Raw genomic sequence first — 20,211 nt, 5'->3', positions numbered from 1 at the left:
AGAAACTTTTGTACGTTGACTGGGTACTTTCAGCAAGGATTCTCTAGCCGATCACTGAAATACTGGACACTAACGCCTTCCATCCCAGCAGCAAAAATAAATAAAATAATAACGATCAATAAAACAGAATAAAATAAAGAATAAAAAAAATTATATATGTATATATATATATATATATATATGGGACAGTGAAGAACGGGCGTCATAACAATGGCCGAAATATATGATAAAACTCCGATCCATTGTTTATCATTGTTTGACCCTTTCGTGGTCCACCACGTTTTTGGATCACGTGCTGGACTCACACGTGATGAATGAGAGCTCAAGAGATCATATGGCCCCATTATACAACACAAGCTGAAACCGTACATGATTTCAAAATGAGGAACGAGAGCCACAACACCCATAAGCACAATTCCTTTCCTGCACACCACACTTAGCTAAATTAGATGAGCAGGCACGCACGCACGCACGCACACACACACACACTTCCCATGCCCAAGGAGGGCAATAACGGATTGTAGTGTTTGTGAGGCTTTCTAACACTACTTTGCCAGCCCTTGACGATTACCACCAAACCAGCAACCCTTGTACATTCGGCCTAGCCGAAGCCCGTGTCGACAGGCTATTTCACTATAAATCCATTGTTTTATTGTACCAATCTACATCAGAAAAAACACATCAAACGCTCCTTATTCACTATTGTAACATCTGGCAACCCTAAGCTTTCAAGTCCCTTTTATGTAAGTGTAATTTGAATATAATCATACTACACGCCACCAAATACGCTTGTACATCTTCCTTTTAAGTATCACTTAAAACATTTACGAATGGCGTCATGAATATAATGCACGCATAAATCGACGAATAATAACAATCGTACATAATATGGCGAGAAAATATCCCAACCGTACTGGTTATTGATCGTGGAAGATATAATGAAAGATTCCATCCTCATTTCTACTAATTCCTAAATCACTTAAATAAACAGAAAATAACACAGTGGTAAATTATGTAGCAAGCGAGAAAAAAATAAAAGCTGAATGCATAAAAACACCGTACGATAACTCCCGACGTTAAGTACAGGACATTAATATTCAAACTGCCTTCAACAATGATATTTGTTGTACGTAGAAACAAATAAGAAATATAATTCTTGCTGATGACATTTGTGCGTTAAAAACCACCCATGCTGGTCCTAGGGTGAAAATGAACACAAATGATACACTGGAATTATTAAATACATTTGAACAAGCTTAAGCATATGACATTCGTACGTCCGACAGCCATGTTGATCGCAATGGAAGACGGAGACTCAACGCTGCTGCTGCTGCTGCTTTCCCAACGAACGTACATACAGAATGCAACAAACCTTTCCTAAAGTTTTTACACATTTCTTCCATACCACCACCACCTATGGTACATTCCACTATTGTAATCAAATTTACAGCAAGGTTACGCATGACCTCAAGACATGTAATCACTCTTATGTAAGTATCAATTGTACCGAAGTTGCATCCTCCCTCCGTTACGACTATTTTACTTTGGCTAAAGGCCTTATCACTCCTACTATTGGGGGAGATTTGCTGCTCGCAGCTTTCGGGAAAGAATCTGATATGCTGAAGGAAAATCATTTTCCTCCAGCATATCTGATATTTTATGTAAAATGTTGATGAAACAATATGTCGTAGAGATTGGCAGGTTCTGGAGGTGAGAGGTACCGCACATTAACCAGAGGTTGGAAGAAAAATAGTCCAGTATAATAGCCCCTTCACTGGCTACAGCAAAAGAACTTTATTAAATGAGGATTAAGACACACAGTCTGTTCACAAAATTTAAGTACAGTCACAAGCAAAAGTTTTGACCCAAGCGAAACTTCTCCCATGGTCGATGTTATTTGTTTTGTTCTATCGAGTACATGATATATTTTCCTATGAAGTATTTAGCTGAGCTTAGGTAACTTTCCTGAATGTATAAAAGAAAAATTGTCAGGCATAGAATTTGAATTTTGTATAATGACAAGAATGGGTGGTTCAAAAATGTTGTTAGTGATACTACAAGTGAATTCGAGAAAAAGAAATAATAGTTGGAAGAGGCTTTTGACCTGTTGTGGACTGATTGTTCTGGTGTTTGTCATCAGCAATTTCTACCACTGAACAAAATCCTCTCCCAACATCTCCCACGAGTTGCAAGGCTGTTCTAACACATGCCACGTCACTCCCGCAAACTTCTCTACCTCGCCTCTTCACCTGCCTGGTCTCCTCTTGCACGCTTACCATCTCGTGGCGTCCAGTCAGTAATACGCTTGCTTCATTTGCCAACTTTTCTGGCAATCTGATCGGATCACACGGAGAATCGTTACCCCAGACTTCGACAGGGTGACAATTCTTCATGTGGGCCATCCTGGGTTTACGATTCTTCTGCTGTATAAGTTCATGACAATAAGCATAACCCTCATTCAACTTAACCTAACCTAATCTTTACTCCACTGTTGATATTCGGCGAACTGGGGTGACAATTCTTCAGGCGGGATCTCATGGGGTGACGATTCTTCATGTCAGCGTTCTGGGGTGACATTTCTTCACGTGACCCATTTGATCTGCCCAATTCCACTTCTGTTCGTGGCGTTGGAGATATCAACCTAGACTTACCAAGAGAGAGAGAAACTTTCTGACATCCACCAGACTATGTGACAATGACCAAAAGGTCATTCTGCACTTCCGTATCCCAATGCGCCCTCCCCCTCGTGACGACCCCCTCCCCCATTCCTATTTTCACTCCCAGTTCTCAGTGCCACCAAAGATCAGGATTACACCCAAAGATGTTGGACAACAACACTCCAACTGTCCAATGCGCCTGCCTGTGTGCCAAACAACAGAGACATTAGATGGTAATATCTATGGTCTCCAAGGTACCCTATATGACTGCCTGCTTGCCTGTGTGTTTACCTGTGTCTTTGTGTAACTACCTGGGTCCTTGCTTGTGTGCACTCAAATCTACATTCCATAAATGAGACAGAGCCGAGACAATTTCCCCTCAATTTTATAAGCAAGTCAGCTGCACAGTGCGTGCTTGCGTGCATGACTGTGTGCGTGCCTGCGTACGTGCATGTGTGTTTGTGTACGCTTGTGTACATGCATACGTGCGTGCCTCTCTGGACGCTTGGAAGAGCCAGCCAAGGCCCCGAAGCTGCCTCCTTTCCATAACAGGAGGAAAAAGAAGCAGCAGCAGAAGGTGAAGCAGAAGAAGAAAAAGGAGAGGAAGAAGAAACAATATACAGTACATACAAAATAAAAAGTACGGAACACAAGAAACGCGCAACCGGGCATCACGCAAACTAGCGGCGAAATCTAAGCGACTCTGGGACAATTTGAGGTCAGGTCAGGTCATCTCATCACGCACCATACCGACTTTTAAAGTCTTTATTCTGATTACTTCGATGGAAGTATATTCAGAAACTGAAACGTTGTCGGGCTGAGGACTCGAACCTAGCCCACACGTCACAATTGGACAGTGACTTTACCAATGAGCTGTTGTGGTTGGTACGATGACCATATACCAAGGGCTTCTCCCCCCCCCTACCTAGAAAGAATTGGCTACCCACCTTGTAAGGGGGATAAAGCCTTTGGTATATAGAGAGACCTACAACAGGGGATTTTAATCGGTTTCAAAGACCCACAGGGGCTCAATTTCCCAGAGACTTCTGCCTCCATCGCCCCGGGGCGCAGCGCCCTCTTCCTGCCACTCTTGACGTCCTCATGTCCTTCCTCGTCAATCTTGCGACGCTCGTCATTAGTGACATGTCACGACGTGACGTGTCACTGAGATCGTATGCTGAACAGGGAGGGAGGGAGGGACTGGGGCGAGGGAGGAAGCGACAGAAGTAAGGGAGGGTGGGAGGGAGGAAGTGAGGGAGATAGGGAGGGAGAGACAAGACAGGAGGAAGGACAGAAGTGAGGGAGGGGGGGGAGACGAAAGGGAGAGAGAGAGACGGGAGAGAGGGAGAGACGGGGAGATGGAGGGAGAGATGAGATGGAGAGATGACAGGGAGGGAGAGTCGGGAGGAAGGAAAGAAGTGAGAGAGGGAGGGAGGGAGGTACGGACGGACAGACATAATGTAAAAGTGGGTCAGGGAGGGAGGGGAAGACAGGGAGAAGGGGAAAAAGAGGGGGAAGGGTGGGAGGGACAGGAGTGGGGAGAAAGGTGCATGGAAGGGCAGTGAAGGAGGGAGGGGCGGTAAAACTGGGTCAGGGAAGGAGGGGAAGCAAGGAGGGCTAAAGAAAAGATAAAAGGGTAGGGGAGGGAAGGGAAAGAGGGGAAGGAAGGAGGGTAAGAAAGGAGAGAAGAGGAGGGAAAAAGGGGAAGAAGAGGGGAGGGGAGAGGAGGGAGGGAGTAAAGAAAGAAGAGAAGGAGTGACGAGAGGGAAAAAGAAGGCAGAGGAGAGGGGAAGGAGGGGAACGAAGGAGAGAAGGGGAGGGAACGGAACGAAGGAGAGAAGAGGAGGAAAAAAGGGAGGAAGAGGGGAGGGAGGGTGGAAAGAGGGGAGAGAAGAGGAAATACAAGAGAAATTTTATCTTATTTCACCGCCGGTAAGTCTAAATACAACATCGATACCTCAGTTATTAAAAAAGGGGAGAAGAGAGGCAAAAGTGAGGGGAAGGACAGAAGAAAGGGAAGATGAGAGGGGAAAGAAAAAACAGAAGGAAAAGAGGGGAGAGGAGAGTGTAGACAAGATAAAATAAAATTGGAAAAGGATTGGCGACCCCTCAAATAATAATAATAATAATAATAATAATAATAATAATAATAATAATAATAATAATAATAACAGTAATGAAGGCATAGGATGTGGAAGACGAGGCTGGATGTTGAGGTAACACGACCCTTTAGTGTTCCACTGTTTACGTAACACTGTTTACCGTGGCGGGCGCCAGTCTCTCTCTCTCTCTCTCTCTCTCTCTCTCTCTCTCTCTCTCTCTGTGTGTGTGTGTGTGTGTGTGTGTGTGTGTGTGTGTGTGTGTGTGTGTGTGTGTGTGTGTGTGTGTGTGTGTGTGTGTGTGTGTGTGTGTGTGTGTGTGTGTGTGTGTGTGTGTGTGTGTGTGTGTGTGTGTGTGTGTGTGTGTGTGTGTGTGTGTGTGTGTGTGTGTGTGTGTGTGTGTGTGTGTGTGTGTGTGTAAACCCGCGTGTGTCTCGTTAGCAAAGAGCTTCAACGCTGTCGTGACCCAGAGATGAGATAAGATAGGACCCCAGAAGCGAGTGTGTGTACGGGTTCAGCAGCAGCAATGGCCTTACCACCGCCGCCGCCGCCCCTAACGTCGACGCTTTCGTCTCTCACTCAAAAGGCGACGTCGGGTTGGCTGCAATAGAAGGTTGTCTCTATTGGGAACCTTTCACATTAGGTCATCCCCACTATTCGAAAATAAATATATACGTATATATGTGTATATATATACATATATATATATATATATATATATATATATATATACATATATATATATAAAGCTTCAGCACAGAAACTTATTGCACGAGACAAATTAAAGCTTCAATATAAGCTCAACAACGCCATTGTCGCTGTAGACTTCTTGAAATCATATATATATATATATATATATATATATATATATATATATATATATATATATATATGTTGGTACATTATGACAAGTTGATGAAGGTGGAAAAAGAAGTCACGGGTCTAGTTCCAAGTTACTGAGTTTATTCCTGACCGGTTTCGCTCTATGCTTCTTCAGAGCATAGAGCGAAACCGGTCAGGAATAAACTCAGTAACTCGGAACTAGACCCGTGACTTCTTTTTCCACCTTCATCAACATATATATATATACATATATATATACATTATATATATACATATATATATATATATATAGTGTGTGTGTGTGTGTGTGTGTGTGTGTGTGTGTGTATGTGTGTGTGTATGTGTGTGTGTGTGTGTGTGCGCATCTCCTACGGATTTCCAAATCTGGCATATCTTCCAAAGACTGCTTATAAATAATGACTCGAAATGTGGTTACAAGTTTACATCCGAGTACGAGAACGCAAAACATAAACAAACTGGAGAAGAAAGTTGGAGAAAAAAAATGGAAGATGAACGGGTCCTAAAGGTGAGGAGGCAACAAGGAGGAGGAGGAGGAGGAGGAGGAGGAGGAGGAGGAGGAGGAAAGGTAGCGCAGCCGATGCGGAGGAAGAGGGGCAGTGGTGAAGGAGGAGGAGGAGGGTGGGGGGAGGAGAAAGGAGGAGTTGCTCATGCGGAGGAAGAGAAGGGAGAGGAGGTGAGGGAAGAGGAGAAAGAGGAGGAGACCACGAGGGGGAGGGAGAGGAGGTATGAGAGGAGGAAGAAGGAGTGGAGGTGAGCGGAGGAAGAGGGAGAGGAGGAAGAGTAGGAGGAGAAGGGAGAACAGGAGGAGGAGCACGAAGTGGAGGAGAAGGAAGAGGAGAAAGAGGAACAGAAAGGAGAGGAGGAAGAGTAGGAGGAGGAGGGAGAGCAGGAAGAGGAGGGAGAGGCGTAAGTAGAGAAGGAGGTATTGGGGGAGAGGAAGAGGAGGAAGAGCAGGAGACAGAAGAGGAAGAGGGACAGAAGGAAAGAGAGGAGGTAAAGGAGGAGGAAGAGGAAGAGTAGGAAGAGTAGGAAGAGGAGGTAGAGGAGGAGGAGGAGGAGGGGAAGGTAGAGGAGGAGGAGGAGGAGGAGGAGGAGGAGGAGGAGGAGGAGAAGGAGGAGGAGAAGGAATGGTAGCGGCCGATGTGAGAGGGGGACACCAGAAACAACAGCAACCACCGCCACCTAATATTTAGGCCCCTTTTGGCCCCGCCCTGCTTAATCCATTTCCCTCGCCTAACTTCGGCCCAATTTCCACTCTAGGTCCTAATCGGAGTTGGCATGGTGGATGGCCCCCCTCCCCCCCACCAAATCCCCGGGATTCTCTCCCTCTATTCCAGCAACCTCAACATTTCTTCTGATCCACTATTTTCCACTTGCTGGCCCTTCCACAAAACCATCACCCCTTAAAAAAAAAAAAAAAAAAAAAAAAACCTCGGTAAGACTATTTTTCATTCACTGTCTAAGTACCTCAGTAGGACACAAACGAACCACGTCATTGCCCAATCCCTTTACTGGCACTCTTATGTTTCGGGCGATTTCATTCATTTTCGTGGCACCCAGAACAATGACCACGTCGTCAAGCTTTGCAAACTCGTCGCAGCTGTTCATAATATTTACATATTTTATTGACCCTACCCTACCAGACTGATAATATTTGTTTACACTTGGCAGAGTTCCTACACAGGCGGGTGCCAGCCCAGCAAACCTTAAAGAGAGAGAAAGAGAGAAACTACAGCTATTATTAGAATAAAATACATGTTAACAAAACTTTGTGATACGTTTCAACATTTATCGGAAAAAAAATACTGCTTTAATATTGTTAATTGATTCTTAATTTTTTAAACGAACCCCGACACGTAGAGAGTTGGGTACGTCCAGTTATGTAAAAAGATATTACCAAAACAACATTGTGCAAGTGTTCAAAGCCACTGACAGCATATGGATTATATTTTATTGATGCGAGTAATGAAGATCAAACGATGAAATTGTTTGTGACACTACACCCAGCGCGGCAATTACAAATTAGCATTTTATTATTATTTTCCCTCCGCGTGCACATGACTTTATGATGCAAGATTTGAACATCGAAATATCACTGTTTTTTCAAAAACATCTATGCCCACGACACATAGAACAATGTCAGATATCACATGAAGAATCGTCACCCTCAGACTTCGACTTGGTGACACTTCTTCATGTGGGCCATCCTGGGTTTACGATTCTTCGGCTGTATAAGTTGATGGCAATAGGCATACCCCTCATTCAACTTAACCTAATCTAATCTTTATTCCAATGTTGATATTCGGCGCACTGGGGTAACAATTCTTCAGTAGGGATCTCATAGGGTGTCGATTCTTCATGTGGGCGTTCTGGGGTGGCATTTCTTCATATGACCCGAAATTTCTATAACTTGTGATTACTTATCGAGTATAGATGGGCATATGTGGTGGTGTCGTATTCAGAAGCTGGTCTCGCGTTCACCCAGTTGTGGGTTCGAGTCTAGTACTTCCCTCCAACTCCAAGTTCATAATAGGGGTGACGGCTTTAGTCGCAGCTACTCAGCGCTTCCTGGCGTAGGCTCCTCATCTCTTTCAGGTCGACCTTTGCGCCTTCAGGAGTTCCCCCATTCCCTACGTTTCCCGACACCCCCCCTCCCCTCCCCCAAACGTCCTTGAACCGCCCGAGTGCCAGCGAGCAAATAACACAAGGTCGGACGGCGGGAATGCCACGCTCCCTTCCAGTCCCAGTAAGGCAGCGCTCACCCTTCTATCCTGACTGCTGCTGTCACCCCACCTTCTTCCGTGTCCACGAAACCTTCTGGACCGCCGCAAGGTTGAAGCCCCGGAGGTAGACCCCCCCCCAAAAAAAAAAAAAAAAAAAAAAAAGTTCCCAACCTCAAACAGCCTTCCGCACCGGGTGGCATTTTTCTTGTTACCCTTCTTGTCGCCAGGCGATTTCATTCATACCCGTGGCACACCCCTTACCCTCGCTAGCGAAGGCCTTCGCGTCTCAATCCACCCTTTCCGTGCCAGACACAAATCAGTAATGACGGACAGAAGTGTCTCATTGGTACAGCAGCCCATCAGTTAACATTAATCACAATAACTACCGCAACAATATACATACATATATGTGGGACTAACCACCTGGAGAGATAAACTAACGTAGCAGAGCGCTTTCGTATATTTACATCTTCAGTGCTAATGCAAAGAAGGAACTAATTCGTTAGTTTATATTTCCTGGTGGTTACTCGCGCATTTGTGAATACACGTTCCTAGTGTTTTTATTGCACGCGCACACACATTATATATATATATATATATATATATATATATATATATATATATGCATATACATGTACATATATATGTATACATATATATATATATATATATATATATATATACATATACATGTACATATATATATATACACATATATATGTATGTATATATGTATGTACAAAGTGACTAAACGCAACAAGTCAAGGTCATTTCAAGGTCTTACTCCTTGGTTCGAGCGCGAGCGCAGTTGATTTCCACCTCCACCTCCTCCTCCACTTTTACCTTGACCTACATCCTCCTTCTCCTCCTCCTCCACCCTCTTGCCGTGGCAAAAGACGGCGCTTGCGCAGAAGACCCGATCTTGCCCAGGCCCGAATCACAGTCTAAACCTTTAAGATCGCCATCTTGAATGTTTTCATTCTGGGGGACTCAATTAAGATTAAGAATCCCAATCTTGGTATGATATAAGATTTTATGATCATAATTATTATCATTATCATTGTTAATATTATCATAATTATCATTACTATTACACACACACACACACACACACATAATATATATATATTATATATATATATATATATTATATATATATATATATAATATATATATATATATATATATATATATATATATATATATATATATCAATTGTCTGTGGACATTGTGATATTATTGGGGAGGGGTGTAAGGATTTCACGCCTTTCAAATATGTAATAACAGTAAAATAATAATAATAATAATAATATTAATAACAATAATAAAATGAATCAATAAGGTTAAAGCTGGAGACCTCACACCACGAGGCTCTTCGCTGCAACGAAAACCGTCCCCTACATTCCGCGCGATTTGCTTCAACTTGGGAAAAAACGTCACCTATGGAAAGCAATAGATCAATAGATAAATAAATAAATAAATAAATGACCCCTACAAGAAGGACAGTGGCTTTCGGTGTACGTATTTTTTTTATTATTCACGTGATCAACAGTCATTTGGTATGTACGCATTAAAAAAAAAAAAAAAAAAAAAAAAAGAAAAAAAAATAAAAAATCCGATGCTAAACCATGAACGGTGACTTGATCTCCATTAACTCTCAATGGCACGATGTGCCAAGTTTGGCACATATATACTCGTTAAACCATCTTGGTGTGACTTAACCCGAACGTTCTTATTATGCAACATAAGTGGACCTCGGGAAAAATACACACAGCCATACACACACACAATACAGTAATAAACAAAAGATAAAAAATAAAGAAAATGAAAATAAAATAAAATAAAATATAGATATATCAATAAAATCATATCCATAATACATTAAAAAAATACATCTGCAACAAAATAGTCGATGTAAGTCAAGGCCATCAACATGCCGACCTAAAAATAGGCTCGTCGGGCTGCTGGCACTGTGCAGAGTGCCACAACAAGCGTGGCACCCTTTCGAAGACTCCAAGCAGGTCACAAAAACCCAAATTCCTACACAATCGACAACCGGACACCCTCCTCCTGTCAAAGCCCACTATCCCCTTAAAAGGGAGGTGGAACCTAAAAGTAATAGGCAAATAATAAAAACAGAACTACAAGGAAAAAATGAGGTAAAAAACGGACCTAGGCATCGTTTCTTTGCATCACATTTTCTGCAAAAATAATAATAATAATAAGAAGAAGAATAAATAAATAAATAAATAATAATAAATGAAAAATAATAACAATAAATAAATTGATAAATACATAAAAATCTTACTGACTCGACAATTTGTACCACAGCAAAAGCACCATATTTATATAATATCACCAAATAACCAGTTTCTTATAGACTTACTGCCCACCAGGTAAAGTTTTACGTACTATTGCAGTCTGCCATTGCGTTTGTGGTGAATACAAGGCGAATGTAGTATAATAAAAATGTGATAGGTAGGGAGGGAGGGAGGGAGGGACAGAGAGAGAGAGAGAGAGAGAGAGAGAGAGAGAGAGAGAGAGAGAGAGAGAGAGAGAGAGAGAGAGAGAGAGAGAGAGAGAGAGAGAGAGAGAGAGAGAGAGAGAGAGAGAGAGAGAGAGAGAGAGAGAGAGAGAGAGAGAGAGAGAGAGTTGAGAAACCTGATTGGGTATCTGTGGGTGCCGAGGGAGGGGAGGGGAGGTGGGAGGGGAGGGGAAGAGGGAGGGGAAGAAAGGAAGGTGGGGCAGAAGGGGAAGGGGAGGGGAAGGAGACGAAGGGAGGACGAGTGATGGGAGGTGTAAGGAGGGGGTGGGAAGGGCAGTTAAGGGATGAGGGAAAGGATGAAAAATGGAATGGAGATGGGAAGGGAAAGGTAAGGGGGGAGGGGGAGTGATGGAGGTGTGAAGGGGGAGAGGGGGTGAAGAAAGGGGAGGGGAAGTGGGAGGAGAAGAACAGTTCGGGGGAGAAAAGGGGGGGAAGAAAATAGGAATAACGAATATGGGAAAGGGAACGGGTAGGAGAGAATTGGAAGGGGGAAGAAGGGAAGGGGAGTTTGATGGAGGTGTGAAGGAGGGAAGGGAATGAGAGAAGGGGAGGAAAAGTGGGAGGGAAGGAGAGTTAGAGGGTGGGAAAGGAGAGGAAGAAAAGGAGAATGACGAAGATGGGAAGGGGAACGAGTAGAAAGGAATTCGAAGGGGGAGAAGGGAAGGAGAGTGATGGAGGTTTGAAAGGAGAAGAGGAGATGAGGAAAGGGGGAGTACCGAAGGAGGATCGATTGAAAATGTATTTGTCTATGACAGAATAGTAAGGTGTCCATCATACCGGTAACCATGGCAACATAACTCTTGGCGCCTTCAGAGTGACGTCAGTTTGTTTACATTCCTCTTGGCTGTCGCCATTCTTCATATGATCCATAAACAAGTCCTAAACCAACTTTTACGTTTTATTGTATTACACTGTATTATATTGTAGGAAGAATAGAGGCCCGCACTTGTACGTTTTATTGTATTGCATTGTATTATATTGTAGGAAATACGACTCCCAGAGATAAGAAAGGTGTGAAGGAACAAGTCATATCGGGACTGATGACACCTTATGGCGTATCACTCAACAGGAGGATAAGCCATGTTAACAAACAAATACAGAAGACGCAGAACTCAGAATGCCAAAATCTGATGTAAGAATAGAAATAATTTTAAAGTATAACAAAGGTCAGAAGAGCTAATCAGAGAGCAAACCTTATAACAGTTTGCACCCGGCAATTTTATTCAGCTCTGTGGGGAGGAGGGAGAGGAAAGTGCGCCCACAGCAGGTAAGGGGTTATTCTATCATCCACCGCCCCCCCCCCAGTCTGTACAAAGGCTCACCCATGTCTGCTACTCCCACCCCCCACTGCTGCCACCTAATCTCTTGCGAAAGAAGCAAAAGTGAACGTAGGTGCCACGTGGCAAAGGTGACCCGTGCCACGTTGCAAGGGTGACCCTTGCCACTTGCCATCGGTCACATCGGGTCAAATTGATGGTTGGACTGAGGTTGAGTTACGTTGGGTTACGTTAGGTTGGTGGTTGGGTTGAGTTAGGTTAGGTTAGGGTGGGTTGTGTCGGAATTTGTATTGGGTGGGGTGGGGTTGGGTTGTATTGGGAGTGTTGGGTTGGGCTGAGTTAGGTTGGGTGTGATTAGGTTTGGTGTGGATTTGGGTCAGTTTTGAGATTTGGGTCGGGATTCTGGGATCTGTGTCGGGATTTGAGCTCTGGGTCGGGATTTTGGGTTTTGGGTTGGGTCGGGTTTTGGTTGAGTCTCGAACACATTGGTCAGTTTCGAACCCAATCAGCTATTCACGACGGGACGCCAAGTACAGTACAGTACAGCTGCCTCCACTGCTACCTACTACAAGAACGGATAACTTCGAGGAAGTCGTGGGCAGCTAATATCTTCTGAGGCGTAAGTTTACGACCTGAGCGTCTCGTAAATTTACGACTATCGTAACTGGTGGACGTAAAGATACGCGCTCGCCATAGTTTCGCAGATGAGGATTACAGCCTCTGTGGTACTTACAACTGACGCGACTTAGATTTTCGCGAGCGTTTGGGTCTCCGTTTTCTATCTAAGATGTTCAAAACCATTTATTAATCAAACATATGAGTCAAAGAAAGACATCTTTTTGTTATCTTCACGATAACAGCCCGCGTTTTTCCATACAAATATATATATATATATATATATATATATATATATATATATATATAAAAGACGAAGCTTACGGTCGAACCTCGAAGAATAATCTCAACAAAAAGAGGAAGTAGAAACCCCTAATTCACCACCACAGCAAATCGCTGGGGAGAGAATATACATGTAATACATACATACATACATACATATATATATATATATATATATATATATATATATATATATATATATTACCCCTAACGACCCCCTATGTATAGCACTAGTACCACTCAAACACAATTACGTCACTGAAAATACCTACTTAGCTTACCAAGATCAACATTGCCTCTGTTAACTAATGCATACCCCTCTTACCCCACCCCCCGTCCTCGTCCCCCCTCCATCCTGTTTCCCTTTCCTTTCCACCCTAACCTGGCTCCCTTTCCTGGTTTCCATAGCAACGCCCTGAAGGGAAACTGGATGCTCCTCATACCTCCTCTACAACGCGTCTCTATGTCTGCTGACTGTATTACATAATGACGGGCAGGATCGTTACCAGATCGTTCTACACACTCAGTAATTACAAAATGGAAAGTGTTTTATGTAAGCAATATGCAATAGTGCTTGTCCATCTCTGTTTCCTTCTTGAATTTTCCTGCTCATATGGTTAACATTCAATGTACCTGATCTGATGTTAGTATATTTATCTCTATATTCCAATGTGATACTGCTACCCTTTACTGTCATGTGTGTGTGTGTGTGTGTGTGTGTGTGTGTGTGTGTGTGTGTGTGTAAAACACACACACACACACATTATATATATATATATATATATATATATATATATATATATATATCAAATCAGCCATCCTGAGTACACTGCTGAACAAAGGCCACTTTCATAGCATTCCATGATGCATATGATCGCGCTAAACTTTGCCACGTCACCCCTGCAAACTTCTCTATTTCATCTCTCCACCTGTCTGGTCTCTCTCTTCCACGCTTCCCATCTCGCGGCGTCCACTCAGTAACACGCTTGCTCCATCGCTGATATGGCGTTCGCACTAACTCACCTGCCCAATTCCACTTCCTCTCTTTTACTGCTTCCACAATATCTTTCACTCTAGTCTGCTCTCTCACCCAACTTCTTTCGGTCTCTCAGCGTTATTCCCATCATTGATTTCTCCATTTTCCTCTGTGCAGTCCTTAGTTTTGTCCCCATCGTCTTTGTCAGTTTCCAAGTCTCACGCCCATCACTCAACATATCTTACAAGTCTTCTGCTCTTTCTGAAGTAACAATAATGTCATCCGCAAATCTTAGATGGTTCAAATATTCGCCATTAATCTTCAAACCTTTCTCTTCCAGACTCAACCTTCTGAAAATCTTTTCCAAGCAAGTTGTAAATAATTTGGGTGAAATTGTATCGCATTTCCGGACTCCTTTCTCGATCTTGATCTTTTCTGTATCTTAATGTAGTCGAATTATTGCGGTACCTTTCGCATAAATCTTTTCTAGAATCCTTACGATCTGTTCTTTTGTACCCTGCTTGCGTAGCGAGTTTAGTATTTCTATTTGTTCTACCGAGTCAAAGGCCTTCTTGTAATCTACAAAAGCTAAACAAAGAGGTACATTGTATTCTGTCGTTTTTTCGATCAGTTGGTTCATCGCCTGCAAATGGGCTGGAGTCGAATACCCGCTTCTTAAGCCTGCCTGCTCTCTCGGTTGGTTTCCATCTAAAACTTCACTTAGTCTATTTGTAAGGATATTGGAGAATATATACATGTACACACACACACACACACACACACACACACACACACACACACACACACACACGTGTCCCATATTTCCCCATATGAATTTCTACGTGATATTTTTATTTATAGTATCGTCGTTGCAGCACATGGACGGACAAGTTAATATAGCATGTAAGAATCGATGCCATTGGGGCTCATATTACTCATGTATAGGTGACGACCATATTGCGCCTCCACTAAATGCATTTTTAACCGTGCACAACCATAACTCACACCCCCTCCATTCACTGTGCGACTTTCGCTTGTGCTACTTTTCGGTATTCAACGAAATGTACAGTCAGGTCAGGTCAGGTCGGCACTGGCTCAGTCAGCCCTCTGTCCTCACTTGTACACGACCCTAGGCCTACTGCGGTCTGCAGACGGTCAGGTTGGAACGACCGCCCGACCCTCCTAGGTCGGCTTCTCGCCAGAATAATGTCACTAAACTCAGACGAGCTTCATTCACTCCCTAACATCACCTAGCCGCAATTAATACATACACACACACACACTAAAATCACAGTCGGAGCAGAAGAAGAAACTGGAAACGGTGAATCTATATATTTCGACTAAGAGGGTACTATACTTATATGCCCCTCTCTTACAAAAAGAGGGACAGGTGAAGGATTAAAGGACGCCTACCCGTATTCGAATGGTGACTGACTAATACTGACTAGCTAACCATAGTAGAAATAGGTAAACGCTTATGATAATTATAACAATAGTAATAATAATAATAATAATAGCAATAGCAATAATAATAATAATAATAATAATAATAATAATAATAATAACAGCAGTACTAATAATAATAGCAATAATAATAATAATAATAATAACTAATAATAATAATAATAGCAATAATAATAATAATAATAATAATAGTACTAATAATAGCAATTATAATAATAATAATAATAATAGCAATAATAATAACAATTATAACAGCAGTACTACTACTACTAATAATAATAATAATATTACAAGATCCCGATGGTTTACCGTATGTGCCAAGACACGTGCCATTCTGTGCCAATCTACGTGCCACTTGTGCCAAGACCCGTGTCACGTGTTACCAAAGATAATTTTGCTCACCAAACAAACAAACTTGGCAATTTTTTTATTCTTCTAAGTTTGACGATAAGTGAATTCGTGGTGGCCGAGAGAATTGACGAGAGAAAAACAAAGACGGGATGAACGGGGTGGGAGCGCTCCATCCAACCCAGGGCCACGTGATACTACAATCCATTTTGTTTCAGCGGCCCGGTGCGATCTCTCTACTGCCCCTCTCCCCTCTCCTTCTCCCCCAACCTAAACCCCCCACCCCACCCCCCACTTTCAGCCCCAACAACACCACGAGTACACAATATAGATGTGTGCTTGTGGGGAGAGGGGTAGGTTATAAACTGAGAGCAGAAGGAAGATACGGATGAAATAGAGATGGAGAGGAAGGAGGACAGTTATAAGGAGCATCATGATGTGATGAAGGAGATGAGGACGACGACGACGACGACGACGATAATGAGGAACAGGAATAGGAAGATAAAAAGGACGATCATAGGAGATGAAGAATATATGGAGGACGAGGAGGACGAGGGTAGGAATAAGAGACGATCCCAAAGTCTAAAGAACAAATAAGATCATTTGTAATCCAAAAGATGAGTGTGTGTGGGGGGGGGGGGGGCGTACGCTTTCTGTAAAATGAACTAAAGTTTGCTCACGGACCTCGATTTACCAGAGTTGAAAAACTAAATCTCACCGAACGAGCTAATATTCTTAACCATACATTGACACACCGAAGATATTCAGGACACTCAAGGTGTTGTTATCACACTGGGCTATTTTTCCACCAACCTCCGATTTACTGGCGGCACCGCCCACCTCCAACACTTTTTCCGCTGTACAATCACTATGGCCGACTATTTTGTTTTCTCGACTATTTACAGAGAATGTCATTTGAAATCCTGGAGGAAAATTATTTTCCTCCAGCACATTCCCGAAAGCTACGGGCTGCAAATTTGATCCAACAGACGTAGAGAGAGAGAGAGAGAAAAAAAAAAGTGTGATAACACAGAAAACGACCTTTAAAAAGTCCATCAACACCCACCATAAACTGCATAACATGTCCTGCCACTCCTTACCTGTAAAAGAAAATTAAAATCAATATACACACGTACGTACGTACATACAAACACAAAAAAATACCCTTTCCTCCTTACAGGAGGGGTGACCGAATCAAAGTTTAACATTCTTCTTTCGGTGGAAACCAGTGCGGATCACCGAGTATTTTTTTTAATACTCTAGTGACCTTAGCGACACCCTTTGGACCTTAGTCACGCAGAATGATTGCTATTTATGCTCACCACCAGCAACACTTTCTAGAATCTATTTCTTCCAAAACCTATTTACATAAAGTCTCTCCGCGGTGACGTCACACAACATTGCTCAGGTTCGTAATCGGTCAACAGACATGACGTCATACCGACTTCGAAAAAAGTGGACAAACTTTATATGCAAGACTACTTATTTCCTTGAATACAAATACACAAAACTATTACACACCCAAATAAGCAAAAACTGTAAATGAATAAATTAATAAAATTAAAACCAATGAGCTAAACTGGAAAAAAATAAATAAATAAAAACAGTCATTTGTCACACACACAACCATCACATTGGGCCGCTGCTGTTGTAAGACAAATGTCACCAAAATGTCAGTCATTTAATAAAGAAAAAAAAAATCCCGGAAAAGCCAATTAAAATCGATTAAACTAGACTCGACAACGATGGTGTGAGCATTGGGTAAACCCTATTATAATTAGTCTTTGGAATTTCACTTGGTTTCAATAAATAAGTGACGGGGAAGTTAATATCCTCAAAGGCTTTCTGATTTAACCATCTTCAAACAATCTGGACACTTTGCTCATTTTATTAAGTACGAGTACTCGTTTGTGTACATAAACACACACACAGAAAGTGAGAGAGGGGAAGAGAGAGAGGGGAAAGAGAGGGAGGGTGGGAGGGAGAGAGGGGGAAGTGGGAGGGAGAGAGAGAAAGGGGAAGAGAGAGGGGAAAGTGAGAGAGAGAGAGAGAGAGAGAGAGAGAGAGAGAGAGAGAGAGAGAGAGAGAGAGAGAGAGAGATGGAGGGAGAAGTGGGAGGGAGAGAGGGGGAAAAGGGAGAGGGCGAGAAGGAGAGGGGGGTGAGGGAGAGAGAGGGGGGAGAGGGAGAGAGAGGGAGAGAGAGGGGGGAGAGGGAGAGAGAGAGGGGGTGAGGGAGAGAAGAGGGGGTGAGGGAGAGAAGAGGGGGTGAGGGAGAGAGATGGGGTGAGGGAGAGAAGAGGGGGTGAGGGAGAGAGAGTGGGTGAGGGAGAGAGGGGGTGAGGGATAGAGACGGGTGAGGGAGAGAGGGAGGGAGGGAGATAGATAGATAGATAGAGAGAGAGAGAGAAAGCTTCATTCCCTCTCCCAAGTAGACGTAAGCTCCCCACTCAAGACCTCTGTGTACAGAGTCTATGTGGCTGCTCCGAGGAGCGGTTCCACGACCACAGTTCCAGTCGGACCCCGTCCTGAGGACTCCCCAATTCTAACAGGAAATTGGGGGGCGGCAGTCGGGACCTGGGAGAGTCTCATTTTTTTTTTTTTTTAATATAATTTCGTCGGCTCTGACAGGGAATTATATAACAACAACAACACTCCTACATTTTCCTCCTCCTCCTCATCTTCCTCCACCACCCCCTTATCTACCTCTACAGACAGTACAAGTGACATACGTAATTTAGTCCCTCTGCCATCGTTCTCCTCACAGTTAACCCTACACAGACAACTACAACAGACGACTCAACAAAACAACCAGTCTCATCCACTTCGAAATTCACGTACCTTCAAGGGACCCCACGACGTTTGAGGGGGGGGGGGGAGTCACCTCCCTCCTTCCCTAAGACAATCCCTTCTCCCCTCCCTTGGTGAATCCCGTAATGGCAATTGCTTGTGGCTCTGGACCACTTCTGGGCTCGACAGGCAATCACCTCCCGAAGTCCAGATTTTCATGAACTAGTTAAACGTTTGGCGACGACAATCAGTTGTTCTTAATGGTACTAAGAGATCAATACATGGCTTGCTTGAGCCCACGTCACACATTCTCGTCAAATGTTGTGAATTTGAAAAGCTGGAAGACAACTTCGCTTACAGCATTATAGATTTCCCTAAGTCTGCAATTCAACAATGTGACCAATATTCGTATCCGTTTAACTTCTCTTAGTTCGTCATCCACCTTCTCAAAGGTGACTTGGTATTTGGAGATTCGAAAAATAAAAGATTGTCACGTTCACAATCAGTATCAAGAATAGATAACAATAAAATCACCCTACGAAGATGCCATAACTTTAAAGAGTTTGTGATATCTTAGTGTGCTGGTGGCGTGGCGTGACCGGAGGCGTACTGGTCTCGTATTCCCTTAGTTGTGGGTTCGAGTCCCACAATCCTCTCCAAACTCCACCAACGACTGTTGTCCAAGTCGCATGTTAGGGAAAAGGTGACGGCTTCGGCCACAGTTATTCAGCGCCTCCTGGCTGGGAGTAATTTCCGATTGGCAATTATTATCCAATGACCACCAGATGATTCTGTTCAGCACTTCGTGGCCTCTGCCAGGTCGAAGGTCAATCCTAGGTCGGCCTGGCGCTTGAGCGAACACCGTCACCTTTTGGTATTTTGCTGGTACCACCCTCCCTCCCTCCCCCCCGCACACGTTTCTTTTAATCTACTTATTTATTATTTTTAACTTTTTTTTATTTTACGTCCGCGCCGTTTTATTATGCCAATACTATATTTTCCCACTTTATTCGATTATTAATTTATCAATTATATATCAATATTATTACTATTACCATTATTATTACTATTATTATTATTACTATTATCATTATTACTATTACCATCACTATCATTATTTTTAGTCATTATTACTATTATCATTACTATCATTATTACCATCATTATTTTCCTTATTATTATTATCATTAATTATGTGCATTTGTCAGTCTGGTCAGTTCCCTCTCTCTAGGTTTAGCTCTTCCCCACCCCTCTCTTTCCTCCTCCTGCTTCTCTTCTTCACTCTCCCTCCTCCTCTTCTCCCACTTCCTTAACCATTATTACCATCATTATTATTACCATCATTATTGTTATTATTACGCATTTCTCAACCTATGGTGAGTTGTGACAAACTTGATGGCACCAGAGGGGTGACATAGATCCACTACATGCCCAGACACTCCCCACACCTTCCCACCCCCATCACCCCTGGACACAATCCACCCCTCCCCCTCCTCACAGTCACCTACTCCCCCCAGCAGCTGCCGGAAGGTCGCGGGGCGTCCAGACCCGAAAACTTACTTCCCCTCCCCTCC

The 20,211-nt window shown here is 43.1% G+C and overlaps 1 protein-coding gene across 5 annotated transcripts in view; it reads right to left on the bottom strand.

The window, feature by feature from the left end:
- LOC143035187 (uncharacterized) overlaps positions 1-20,211 on the bottom strand; it is a 475,073-nt gene that overhangs the window by 106,155 nt on the left and 348,707 nt on the right. Inside the window, exon 1 of one of the 5 annotated variants that reach the window (XM_076201866.1) lies at positions 16,917-16,943. The exons of the other annotated variants lie outside the window; for them this stretch is intronic. Within the exon in view, the coding sequence (XP_076057981.1) occupies positions 16,917-16,928 (12 nt within the window). The 5' untranslated portion in view covers positions 16,929-16,943. Of the gene's footprint in view, positions 1-16,916; positions 16,944-20,211 lie in introns of those variants that run through there. 5 annotated transcript variants of the gene reach the window in all.

The sequence above is a fragment of the Oratosquilla oratoria genome, chromosome 18 (assembly GCF_046742065.1).
Source record: "Oratosquilla oratoria isolate Oo_2021 chromosome 18, ASM4674206v1, whole genome shotgun sequence".
Lineage (NCBI taxonomy): Eukaryota > Metazoa > Arthropoda > Malacostraca > Stomatopoda > Squillidae > Oratosquilla > Oratosquilla oratoria.
Note: the sequence above shows the minus strand (reverse complement) of the source record. Positions and strands in the feature narration are given on the sequence as shown.